General features: G+C 42.4%; 1 protein-coding gene across 1 annotated transcript; it reads left to right on the forward strand.

Annotated features, from left to right (window-relative positions):
* Positions 1-768: 768 nt before the first annotated feature.
* krt18a.1 (keratin 18a, tandem duplicate 1) lies at positions 769-13131 on the forward strand. Its single transcript, XM_084333710.1, is given in 10 exon segments — positions 769-817; positions 820-1040; positions 1042-1095; positions 1097-1237; positions 5549-5631; positions 6159-6315; positions 9043-9207; positions 9752-9877; positions 11093-11313; positions 12422-13131. Coding segments are annotated over 10 exon segments (1320 nt in total). The 5' UTR covers positions 769-783; the 3' UTR covers positions 12540-13131.
* Positions 13132-14392: the final 1261 nt, after the last annotated feature.

Here is a 14392-nt window from a genome sequence, read left to right on the forward strand (position 1 = left end):
TGTTAGTATGAACGACCAGCCAAGCTGGTAGCAATGCCGAGAGCTGGGCTCGAACCCAGCATCTCCTGCACTAGTGGCGAGCGCCTTGCCCACTGCGCCACTTAGCCGCGATTTTCAATCACTCTTAACCCTTTCACTGCCACACTACCAACGGGTTAACACTTTCACTGCGACAATACAGAAGGATAACCCTTTTCACTGCCACACGACAAAGGGTTAACCCTTTCACACCACACTACAGAAGGTTAACCCTTTCACTACCACACTAACCGTCTGTAGTGTGGTAGTGAACGGGTTAAAAAAACATCCACTGACTGAAACTGAGTTTCAAATTGAATAATGAGATTTCTGGATATAAGATTAATGTTTTATACACAACACAGAGGTGATAACATAGTCCTATAACCAGGCCACACAAAGTTAAACAATGTCTATCTGTGAACTGAACCAAAAATATCTCGTTCAACTCTTCAGATTGGCTAACTGAGCTCCCGTGTGAGTGTCTAATCTGGAATTTGCCAACTCAGACCTTGTAGGAAGGACAAAGACAAGCAATGAGCGGCCCTGTGGTTTGGGCCTCTGGAAAAGGGGGGAGGGGCCTTAGCATCTGAAGGGGGAGTGATCTGGGGCGGGTCACAGGGCCCAGTAGGTTTAAATAGTTTCCTGGCTTCTCTTTCCTCCTATGTCTGTGAGCTTCTGGTCAAACCCAGCCTGTGCCTCTCGCTCTCTCACTCGCTCTTCTCTCTCTCTCCCTCCCTCAGTCTCACTTACTCACCAACGACAATGAGTTTCCAAAAAAGCACCTCGTACTCTGTGCGCTCTCCTCCAGCGGCAGGGGCCCCTCTGGGCACGTGTCCCTCACCCGTACCTCAGCCGCCCCTGCTTACCGGGCAGCCAGCACCTACGGCGGGGCCGGGGGCCAGGGGGTCCGCATCTCCTCTTCCAGCTACTCCGGAGTCCGCCAGCGGCATGGGGGCCGGGATGGAATGGGGGGCTCCGGAGGGTTCTCCAGCAACGTTCAGGCGGGCGAGGGGGGAGGCCAACGTCATGAACAACGAGAAGCATGCCATGCAGAACCTGAACGATCGACTGGCCAACTAACCTGGAGACCGTCAGGAACCTGGAACTGGCCAACAGCAAGCTGGAGATTAATATCAGGGAGGCCATGGAGAAGAAAGGGCCCGACTTCAGAGACTACAGCAAGTACCAGGCCATCCTGGACGACATGAGGAGGAAGGTGAGCAGGCCGGAGAGGGAGGATGGAGAGAGGGGGGGGGGGGGGGGGGGGGGGGGATGCATTATGAATGAGACGGGTGAAGGTATGAGAAAGGGTTCTTGGGTGGGAAGGCTTGAGGGGGAGTAGGAGGGAGGGAGGGAAGGAGGGAGGGAGAGAGGATTAGGGATGGATGACTTGTTAGGTGTTGGGCATAAAAACAATGAAGGCAGTGTCTAGAAATGGTTTTGGGAGAAAAAAGGAGGGAGTTTTGAAAGATAAAACATGAAAGCCAGGGAGAGAGGTCAAGACAGGAAGGAAGAGGAGAGAGAGGGGGGGTGAGGAATGTGGAAGGGTGATTGAGAAGATGGTAGAGGATGTGTGATGAACAGCCTGATGAAATGGAGGAGCAGTGAATGTATTTATGTATTTCTTTCTTTCTTTCTTTGTATGTATGTGTGTATGTACAAATTCAATTTTGGAAGATTGCATGCTATCAATAATGTTATCGTCATTATGGTTTTATAAACATCTGGAAAGAGACAGACGGACAACAAAAACAAACAGGGAAAACAGAAACAGACAAGAGTGAGACGGCATCCTGACCTAAACTCTTACTCTTGCTCTAAATGCTGGAGTTGGGGTTATCGACCTAAACAGAGCTACAGCAGTGGTTTCAGCTCAGTTCTGATTGGATCTTGGCTCTGTACCAGTAGATAGTGTAGTCAGAGAGAGAGAGAGAGAGAGAGAACAGAGAGAGAGAGACAGAGAGAGAGAGAGAGAGAGAGAGAGAGAGAAAGAGAAGAGAGAGAGAGAAGAGAGAAGAGAGAGAGAGAGAGAGAGAGAGAGAGAGAGAGAGAGAGAGAAGAGAGAAGAAGAGACAGAGAGAGAGAGAGAGAGAGAGAGAGGAGAGAGAGAAGAGATGAGAGAGAGAGAGAGAGAGGAGAGAGAGAGAGAGAGAGAGAGGAGAGTGAGAGAGAGAGAGAGAGAGAGAGAGAGAGAGAGTAGAGAGGTGAATGGAAAATCCCATGTAATTAAACTGAGAGAGGGGGGGGGGGGGGGGGGGGCCAGAAAGAATTCTCCTGAGAGTTTTTTCTCACTTTATTGTATGGGAGTGAAGAGAAAAGAGAGAAAGAAAGAGAGAAGAAGAAAGAAAGAAAGAAAGAAAGAAAGAAAGAAAGAAAGAAAGAAAAGAAAGAAAGAAAGAAAGAAAAGAAAGAAAGAAAGGAAAGAAAGAAAGAAAAGAAAGATAGAAAGAAGAAGAAAAGTAAAGAGAAAGAAAGAAAAGAAAGAAAGAAAGAAAGAAAGAAAGAGAGAGAAAAAGAGAGAAAGAAAGAAAGAGAGAGTGAAACTTGACACGGCACAGTAATGAGGGATTCAAGCCACGGCAGCAGTAGCCTACTGCTGGACCGACCGGTGCGCTTCACTGCGCGTTTTGTCACAAACATTTAGCTTGTTCCAAAAAATCCTGTGGAATGTTCTTTTTTTTAATAGACGTTCAACCATAGCTAGAGGCGTGAAAGTAAGGATTAAGTAAACACCGGATATTCATCATGCAGTCCATGCAGTCCTCAATTATCCCTCTCTGAGGTGGAGCCTGTCAGCTCAGTCGTTTAGGGAACATCTCATCTCTGCCTAACTAGAATGTGATTCATCTATTAAAAGGAGTAGACGTCACATTTGTCTGATATGGCCTGTTCAAGTGTGCCCCTGGACTATGAATAAGTGACAAAAGATGACTAGGCTAGGAAGCAAGCAGGAGTCATTATACTACTCAGGCAAACTGTCAATCATTCATTGAGTGTTCATACACAGGACAGGAAAATACTGTGAACATAAGCACTATGTAAACTAGCTATGTTTCAGTAGTTATTCTGCCTACGACGTATTAGTAAACACTGTGAGGGAGGGCAGGTGAGAACATCCCAATTACAGAAGTGCACCAGTAAAGTCCCAGAAAAGAAAAAGAAATAAATAAATCTCTGTTTATTTCTTTACGATGCTATTTAGTAAGTACTTTGCAGAATACGCTTTCAGATTATGGTCATAAGCAGTGATCCAGCTCACATCACTGCCATGCTTGGTGTAAAACCACACACATTATTTTAGAAAAATCCCCCCCCCCCCCACCCCCACCCCCAAAAAAAAAGAAACAGAAAAGGAACGTTTCCAAATGGAACATTCCGGTCACACTATTGAGGTTTGGTCGTATGGGTTTTAGCAGGAATAAAAATACCCAAATGAGAAACGGAGACAGAGGGAGAATATTTTTAGTATGTAATTTATACATACAAATAGTCGTGTGGGAAAGTACGCAATCCAGTACCACCCACAATAGAAGGCTACTTTAAATATTGCCTCACTGGAAGTAAAAGAGGACCGCAACGATGGTCGCCAAGAGAGAGAAGGAGCTTGAAAGGAGAAAGAAAAAGAATAAAGAATATAGATGGAATAGAATAGATTATGTTCTTGTGTTGTGTTTTTGTGTATCTTGTCGTTGTCAGGTACTCTACTCATCATTACATACAAAATAACAGGGGGGGGGGGGTGTACATTATCTAACTCTGGTGTTTAGTTTTCTATAAGTGCCAGCTTGTGTTTACTCTACTAACAACCCACTCATCGCAGCAGCCCAAACCCGAACAGCTTGATTTCCCTTTGTCAGGACACTGGGCCATGATTAGTAGTCCAAACGCTGCCCTCCACCTCAACCCCCCCCCCCGCCCCCCCCCCCCCACACACCCCTGCCACCCCCACTTTCTGAGAAAACAAGGATTCTCACGCTGGGGCAAAAACAGGAAGCCCAACCCAACATGGCATGCACACACACACATACATGCATAAACACACAAACACACACACTCACGCACATATACATGTATGCACAGTACAACCCTGAAAGCATGCACGTCCACACACACTCACATACAGTATGCACAATCACATTAAAAGCATACATACCGTTGTAACATGTACTCTATAAAACATTTCATGCACACGCGCACACACACACATAGTCATGATCACCATCACCACACCCAACCACCTCATGCAAATCCTGTGTCTCTGACCTGCTGACAGGTATAATCCGGTTGGTTACGTAGCAACAAAGTCGTTGCCTGGTGATTAACGATTGGCTGGTGTACTTTGTCACCTGTACGCCTTCCCATTGCATCTGTCCCATCCCTTATCTACCATACCCAAACCGCAGATCAAATACTGGGCACCAGCTGCTACTGGCACTGTCCTAGTTTACACTCATGGACGGAAAACCATTACGAAAGCCCATTATAAATATTGTTGCTGTACTAAGCTTTTAATTGTGTTTATTTTAAATGACAGACAGACTACATGGTATCTACACCCACGTACGATGGTCCGTGTCACTTCAACAAAAACCCGTTATGAATACCCTGTCGGAATAAAAACACATTACAAAGATGAATGTCGGAACACTGTGAAGTGCATTCCTCTCAAATGAAAGATCCTCAAGGTGGTATACATGTTACTGATAGAAGTTATGAGTCAGTAGTATTCAAAGACAAATGGCATGATCCATAGTAAAGTATTGCAGACGATAAAACAAATCCACTGTTTTTATTACCGGTGCTATGTATATAATGGAAGCCCTGGGGGGCAAGATGAGACAAACCTTTTTGATGCCATTGTGTCAGTTTTCAGTAATAGTCAAATCTGGATTATTTCATTGCTAATACAACATTTAGCTTAGCTTGAAAAGGAAAGATACTTAAGTCAAGCGTGTTGGAATCCAACTAATTGATTCTGACTGAAAATGTGTTTAACTCTCATGGGTTCTCAGTAGGGATGCTCGATATTGGCTTTTTTACCGATACCGATATACCGATATTGTCCAACTCTTAATTTCCGATACCGATATCAACCGATACCGATATATGCACCCCCCCCCCCCCTACCCCCAAAAACTGAATAATTTTAGGTAATTAACATTACATATCTCTTGTTGTGTAATTAACACAACATTATGCATACTTTGACAATAAATAAAATAATAATTTGTTCTTACTTGCTTGCCTGGGTAAATAAATGTTAAATAAATGCCAATATCGGCCGATAATATCGGACATCCCTAGTTCTCAGTCAAGTGTTTTCCTACTGTTTGTTTCCTGAACTAGGAAAAAATGGGTCACAGGCTGGTTTCTGGTGGGTCCAAGAGGCATACAATTGTCTTTTTAAAGAGCTGCGGTCCCGGAGAGACAGTCAATTGCCTTGGGTCCAGGGCTGAAAGGGTTTAGAAGGTTGCGGTCTATGCACTATTTTCCATTGTACTCAGTTCATATTGTAAATGTTTTGTAGGTGTTCGATGCCACCGTGGACAACGCCCGTCTGATCCTGCAGATTGACAATGCCCGTCTGGCGGCTGATGACTTCAGAGTGAAGTAAGGATGGCCCTGTGCTCCTCCGAGACTGAAAAACTAAACCAGACAGATGTCTTACAGTTGCATTGTATGTATTTGGCTAGTTTTCAGTGCCCACCTTTGGAACAGGGTGGCAATAAAGATACATAGGGATTAGGTGGCCTTGGTCAGGGGCACTTCAGCAGAATTGGATACTGTTGGTACTGGGAATTGAACCAGCAATCCTTCTATGAGACCTGCCAATCCGTTGTCCCCTACACTCCTTACTATTGTGAAACTAAAGTCAGACAACCCCTGACACCTACTGTTTTAAGGGTTACTCGTAGGATTAGACATTGACAAAGATGGATGTCTTCCCTGAGGCAATTTGACGAACACAAGTATTAAATTAACACATTAAAAACACTGTCACACATACAGTGACAGATGAAGTGCTTTGACTTGATACGTAGTGTAAGAACAGCTTCTATTCTATTTTATTATGTTATATTATATTATTGCTGCTTTTTGGTGTAAAGACTTCAACTGACATCATGCTCTGTGTTCAGGTACGAGTCTGAGCTGTCCATTCGCCAGTCTGTCGAGGCAGACATTGTTGGTCTGAGGAAGGTCATCGACGACACCAACATGGGCCGCATGAACCTGGAGAGTGAGATCGAAACCCTGAAGGAGGAGCTCATCCACCTCAACAAGAATCACGAGCAGGTGATTCAAACCCTGCTCTCTCCTATGGCTCTTTGAATGAGCCATTTCTCTCTTCTTCTTTGTCTTTATCTTCTTCTTTTTAAAAAGAGGATGGGCGGACCGCTCTCTCCAGTATTTTCACTTCATTAACTCAATCAGCGCCAGAGGGCGCTGTGTACTGTGTTGGTTAAAAGGCCAGCGCTTTAAAGTATAGGAATATGTGGCGGTGTTTGCAGGGCTAAAACTATATTATATATTATAGCTATGGATATAATACTATTGCCCATTTGACATCGAGTATCTATCGTTCAATATGTGAAAAAGAACGAATTTTTTTCATCCATACATTCCCGTTTTATACCGTGGTGAATATAAGTATAGTTTTAGAGGGGTCTAGGGTAATTCCCAAAAGGCTGCGTAATAGCCATATGCGTGTATTATACTAAAAGCGTTGTCGTTTCTTGCCTGGACTAGCTACTATTCTCAAATCAAATCTAGATTATAGGTATTATGTTTCATCATGAATGCATGAAAGGGGGGGGGGGGGGGTGTTTTTTTATGCTTTGATCGTCACCAACGGAATACGACATATACGTTACACAGTACATTACACACATACACTCCGATCGCAATGAAGGAATTCTTGGATCAACGCAAGATTGATACCATATAGCCCTTACCTTGACTAGGATGTACCCCAAAAAGAATATTCCAATTATCTGATCGCTATTCCAAGTATTGATGTCGATCGTGTCGCCAACATAATCCACCAAAGAACATGAATCGGGAGTGTTTGATTCTTATCAATACATGCGTTATAATAACCGCTCATCATGCCTGACAAGGAAAAGTCCGCCCGGACCTATATAATCGATGCACACCCCAATACACAGAGTTTCAAAGGATGTGCAATACCGGCCGCAACCTACCAGTCTGCGGTATTGGACTTTTGCGATCTCAGACCCATTCCCAATGATAACACCAGGCTCCCTGGATGGATAATGAATGGTAATATCGAATAAAAGAAATAACGATGAAAACCCAACTTTTCTCGCGTCTGCGAGTTAACCCGACTTTATTCGGGTCTGGCGTCCATTGAGTTAAGAGAGTAGTAGACAATGGAGTATAATGGAGTATTTATTCTGTCACCAGTTCTAACACTTTATTGGTAATGCCCGAGCAAAAGTATTTCATTCGGGTTTCAATTGATTGATCTTTCATAATGTTCTCAGCTTTCATGATGTTCTCAGCTTTCATTATGTTTTCATGTCATTTTTATTTTATTTTATTTAGCCTTTATTTAACCAGGTTTGTCCCAATTGAGATCCAGGATCTCTTTTACAAGGGAGAACTGGCCAAGAATAGCAGCAACACAAAGTTTCAACATACACACATAGACATTACAGATAAAAGTAACGTTACAAAATGGTCAGATAAAACATTTGCACACAGAAAACGTGGTTACAATAGGCTTCACCATAGCCTTAAATACATTCCGTGTTACCAAGCTTTGAATCTTCAGGTCGGACTGGAGATTGTTCCATGCAGTAGGTGCGGAAAACCTAAACGCTTTCTTTCCCATTTCTGTTCGGACATTGGGAACAGTAAAGTGCATAAAATCCTTCGAACTTCGAATACTTTGCGTGTCTATACAAAGTCTGCCACGACAGTTCACAAAATGTTCCCACCCCTCAGCCTGAAGCCCCTGAGCAAATATTTGCTCATTTCTACAGTTCAATGAAACCTAAGTATCATTATGTATGCTCAGGGGAGAATGTACGTATTTGGAAAGGCCACAATGCCAGTTGTCCTGCGCATTTCATCTCATCTCAATCATCGCCTAAGCCTGACCGTGTGTGCTCAAGACGTATATGTAAACAGACTACACCACAACTTCAGACATGCCCAAAAGGCGTTCTCGAATAAGAGGACGAGCAAACTGTCCTCCATGTGAACTTCTGAAGATTTGAATGCTGCGGTAAAAGCCCCGGTCTCCGTATTTGGCAATAGAGGTCACCACAGTATTCAAATGACTATCATCCAGATTGTGTGTGGAACTCCACAAGCCAACTCCACAAGCCAAGTCTTTACAAACCAAGGTCACACCTCAGTCATATTTAAATTTTAAATTTTTTATTTTTAATTGTATCAGAACACAGCATAGGATCATGGCTGAATGGGGTCAGCATCCAAAACTGGGACACAACTGGGTCTCAATTGGCTCTGACAGGTCATAAAACAGTTCTCTTGGTGGTTAGAATACACACATCAAGTTTCAATCAAGTGTAGAGCCCCCCCCCCCCCCCCCCCCACACACACACAAATCACATTTCATGTCTCAAGGGGCTTCACATGCCCACAGTGGAACAATTCCCCTTGACCTTAAACCCTCAGCGAATATGAGGACAAACTACCCCAAAACCATAATAGGAAAAAGAAAAGTGAAGAAACCTCAGAAGGGCAATTCAATCAGAGATCCTCCACAATAAGGATGGTGGGACATGCAATAGGTGTTGAGGTGGGCACAAGATCTTAGGTGTGGTCTATCAACTGGAAATTTGTTTATTTTAGTGGAGCAGTGCACAATAATCAGCTGTATAGTTGATTATAAGGAGCTAAAAAGTTAGCATAAAGTTATTAGATAAGTTATTAGAAAGCCTTGGGAGCTAATATTGGCCTATAGTCCTTGACCAGATGTTAAGAGATCAATTCTCTAATGCATTCTTTCTCTGCATCCCATTGTTTCAGGACGTGATGGAGATGCGCAACCAGATCGCCCAGTCAGGAGTCCAGGTGGACATAGACGCTCCCAAGGGACAGGATCTGGCCCAGGTCATGGCAGAGATGAGGGCCAATTACGAGAAGATGGCGCTGAAGAACCAAGAAGAGCTCAAAGCGTGGCACGAATCCCAGGTAAACATCTAACGTCTAACATCTATGTAACATGTGCTATTTGGAGAGTGTTGTGGACATGCGTGGATCACCGACCGGGCATACTGACCATCAGAGGCCCCAGAGATTAATTGTATCATCTCACTAGTTTTCACTGGGAATTATGTGCCAAAGCAAGCATGGTTTTATTTTAAACCCCAACATACTGTCTTTCTTTAAAAGCTCCTACAAATTTGTAATACAGAGCAGAGTAATACTTCACCCTTAGGGACATAATCTCTAGTTATGTCTGTCCCCGTAGGGACATAATCTCTAGTTATGTCTGTCCCCGTAGGGACATAATCCCTAGTTCCGTCTGTCCCCGTAGGGACATAATCCCATTTAATGTCGGTCCCTTTAGGGACATAATCCCTACGTTTTTTGTATGGGCGGTCCCAGTGGGAATCAAACCCTTTATGCTGAATCTCTGACCATGTTCTACCCATTAACCGACAGTACAAGTGTCCTGATGCATGATTACATTGAGTTAGTTAATTAACCTATATGATGCCTATTTTAAATCCAGTTGACAGAGGTGCAGACTCAGGTCTCCCACAACACAGAGGCCCTGAAGGGCGCACAGACAGAGGCCAACGACCTGCGCAGACAGCTACAGACGCTGGAGATTGAGCTGGGGTCACAGCAGAGCTTGGTGAGAAACCTCAACACGCACCTCACTGATTTCAACTCACTGAACTCAACACGCACCTCACTGATTTCAACTCACTGACTGAACTCAACACGCACCTCCCTGATTTCAACTCACTGAACTCAACACGCACCTCACTGATTTCAACTCACTGAACTCAACACACACCTCACTGATTTCAACTCACTGACTGAACTCAACACGCACCTCACTGATTTCAACTCACTGACTGAACTCAACACGCACCTCCCTGATTTCAACTCACTGAACTCAACACGCACCTCACTGATTTCAACTCACTGAACTCAACACGCACGTCACTGATTTCAACTCACTGAACTCAACACACACCTCACTGATTTCAACTCACTGACTCCAACACACACCTCACTGATTTCAACTCACTGACTCCAACACACACCTCACTGATTTCAACATACTGACTCCAACACACACCTCACTGATTTCAACATACTGTACTGACTCCAACACACACCTCACTGATTTCAACATACTGACTCCAACACACACTTTAGTGATTTCAACATACTGACTTCAACACACACCTCACTGATTTCAACATACTGAACTCAACACACAACTCACTGATTTCAACACATGCTTCATTTTAACTGTGGCCTGCTTTACTCAGCACTCTCTCATTCACTTGACACTACAAACAATTTCAAACACAGCAAGTTATTTGAGCTTGCATTAGGAAAAAGAAATGCATTAAGTTTACATTAACAACCTTGAAAGAATAGCTCAGAATGCCTTGCTCATTTGACGGGAAAACATCACGAAATAAGTTTTATATTGGTATGAACACGTGTTGTTTCAACAGGTCACTCTCACTCAGCACACACCCCTTTACTTTGTTTACATAGCCTTCACACTCGGCCGGCCAGTCGCTATGACGATTGCATAGATTGCGTAAGAGAGTCAAGTGCTTGTTGTAGTATTTAACCAATTACTTGATCTCCATCCTGTCTTTTCTTTCCCCCTCTCTCTCTCTCTCTCTCCCTCTCTCTCTCTCTCTCTCTCTCTCTCTCTCTCTCTCTCTCTCCCTCTCTCTCTCTCTCTCTCTCCCCCCCCCTCTCTCTCCCTCTCTCTCTCTCTCTCTCTCTCTCTCTCCCCCCCTCTCTCTCTCTCTCTCTCTCTCTCTCTCTCTCTCTCTCTCCCCCCCCCTCTCTCTCCCTCTCTCTCTCTCGTCATCAGAAATCGTCGCTGGAGGGCTCGTTGAGAGACACGGAGATGCGTTACAACATGGAGGTGGAGTCTCTCAACACCATCCTCCTGGGCCTGGAGGCGGAGCTCATCGCTCTCCGCGGCAGCATCCAGCAGCAGACGCAGGAGTACGAGGCGCTGCTCAACCTCAAGATGAAGCTGGAGGCTGAGATCGCCACCTACAGGCGACTGCTCGACGGCGAAGACTTCATGTGAGTTGTTGTAATTGCGGTGGCGTCGTGTTGATGTATGGAGTGTAGTACACTTTTGAGAGAAATCCTTTTTCTTCGCGGCCCGACGCCATTGGACTCGGATGATTATGTTCTTCTTCTACAACGTGTGTGGGGGAAATTGACTGTTTTCGTGTGTATATACCGCCACCTAGAGGCTCAGATGTATTCTGTAATGAGGTTACTGATCTCCATAATAATAATAATAATAATAATAATAATAATAATAATAATAATAATAATAATAATAATAATAATAATAATAATAATAATAATAATAATAATAATAATAATAATAATAATAAAAATAATAATAATAATAATAATAATAATAATAATAATAATAATAATAATAATAATAATAATAATAATAATAATAATAATAATAATAATAATAATAACAATAACAATAACAATAACAATAATAATAATAATAATAATAATAATAATAATAATAATAATAATAATAATAGATACATTTGTACCACACTTTATATTTGTGAGAATCTCAAAGTGCTACAGGAGATAAAGAAAAAAGGTTAAATGAATAAAACAATTTAAATGAATAAAACAACCAATGAAATGGAAGAACATAAAAGTAAAATAAAATAAAATAATAATAAAATCAATAGAAGTAAGTCAAGGCTAATATATTGGCTAAGTCACCAGTAAGCCACCCAATGGGAGATCGGGTATAGGTACATGCTCAGATTGCTTGGGGGCCAAATTGACCGGAAATGTTATAAATTTTATACCACATCTTTCCTAAAAGCACTGTGGATGTATAAATAAATTAAAAAATATATATATATATTATTCTATACAAAATGTTTTCTATAGCACCTTTTAGTGACAATATCCATCATAAAACGTGCATATTCCTCCATATTCCTCACTCATTTGTTAAATAATTCACTCACACTCAGCCACTCTGCCCTAGTGACGGCTCACAGGCATGGCACCTTTTGTTAGGCTAGTTCAATCTAAGCTTGAACACGTTGCATCTATGACATGGTGTGTCCTTTGGACATCTGTGGAGAAAGATTGTGCACATGTTGACCAACTGTTCTGAACCGTTTAACCCCTACAGGCTCCAGCACGCCGTGGAGGACCAAATGTCAGTAAAGAAGACCAAAGTGATGACTGTCACACAGACCCTGGTGGACGGCAAGGTCGTCTCCTCCAGCACAAAGACCCAGAACCTCTGAACACTCCCATTGGGCACCCTGTCATTTCCTGATCTCACAACACTAAAACACCATTGGCCAAATTATAATTTCATCATACGTTTTTGCTGTTACATTAGTTCTTCTTACTTCCTGGTTCTGTAACACTAACATACTATTGGCGAAGAAGAAAGTTAGAATCCCAATCATCACTGCCATTGGTTGCAACTACTTCCTGGTTGCCTACAACACTAGCATCCCATTGGCCGATACTAACTGGATCAGAGGAAAACTAGTTCATCTTTTATTTATTTCATTATCTTCTTTTGCCTTTGTGTCTGTGTCGAGTCGACCTTGCTTCCATTGATAAGTGTAGATGTTTACGTAAGACGTTAAGAATTAGAGATACATGTCCAGCTGGTTTAAAAATAATAATAATAAAATTAAAAATTATTGTTGGTATTTTCAAACTCACACACCCAAATTAAACTGCTTGTTTTTTATGGTCAACATAATTTTTTTTACATGTCATGATTATCTTTGTTTTTCTATCAGTCCAGTTGTGTCTACCTGATGTGTTGTAAAGGTCAAACATTTCAATAAAAAAACATTCCAATAAAATTACTTGCTTCGACATTGTCTTTTTTAAAGTTATTTTTAATCAACTTATACCTGTATGGATCATACTATTAAAACCAAATGCATGAACAAGTGTTGACAGTGAGATCAGGTAGAAGAAAGAAAACTGTTGGCTGAAAGACCAGAGAACTTGAGTTGACAGAATGGCCATTCCATTTACAATCAACATTGAAGCCTTTTGGCTGCTACACCATAAGATGGCTGCCATTGCATGTCTGATAATGTGTGGCTGAACGTTATGCAGTATTTCAACAGAAAAGGCATGGTTGACAGACACATGAAACAATACTAATATGCACAACAGTTTTGGCAGTTTTGGCAGTTTCGGTAGTGTACCGAAGGAGATGACCGTGAAACTTGAGAAAAAGCCCTGTGGTTTCCATGGCGACCGTGTTAGTACGTATCACTTGTGCCATTCTGTGTCAGTCGTTCTTCAGAATGTTGGCATCTATAGTGATTCTAAGATCACGACACATGGACAACATTTTGAAACAAACTAGATGGGTAATTTTGCCACACAATTTTGTAACACAGGATTTTAACTCTACTTATCTGCCAATGGCAAACCTCCCGTGGCCAGAGAGATATCGACTAAGCTTCAGTCAGGGCTAGACTAACCCTATGACCTCCAGCCTGCAGTGACACATTCTTTCTTTCTTTCTTTCTTTCTTTCTTTCTTTCTTTCTTTCTTTCTTTCTTTCTTTCTTTCTTTCTTTCTTTCTTTCTTTCTTTCTTTCTTTCTTTCTTTCTTTCTTTCTTTCTTTCTTTCTTTCTTTCTTTTTATTCCCCCCCAATTTTGTTATTATGCCAATTCTCTCCTGGGCGTTGCACTGCCCTATACTGTAGGCATACCAGGTGGAACAGACTATCCAGGGCCTTGAAGGTGGTGTCATAATTACATTAGAATTGGCTGAATAAATAGGTAGAGAGACTGAACTTTGTATAAAAATAATGGAGGCGTTCTGAGGCCCCTCTCCCCCTTTGGAAATGCGCAAAACGGTTTAGTCCGCCGCCCTGGACTACAAACAGCAGCTAATCCTGATCCTGGAATCCTGGAAACAGCTGCTGATCCTGGAGCACCAGTGTGCACTGCAGTAGGGCTGTCCCCGACTAAGGATTTGGATGGTCGACTATGATTGGCAAAAATTTGCCGTTAGTCGACTATTGGTCGAAAAAAAAAATTATAATATTTAAAAAAAAATATATATATATTTTTTTACTTTTGTATCATTCCATTTGGGCTGTGGGGGGTGCTT

Source organism: Notolepis coatsorum (genome assembly GCF_963971535.1).
Source record: "Notolepis coatsorum genome assembly, chromosome: 17".
NCBI classification, from domain to species: domain Eukaryota; kingdom Metazoa; phylum Chordata; class Actinopteri; order Aulopiformes; family Paralepididae; genus Notolepis; species Notolepis coatsorum.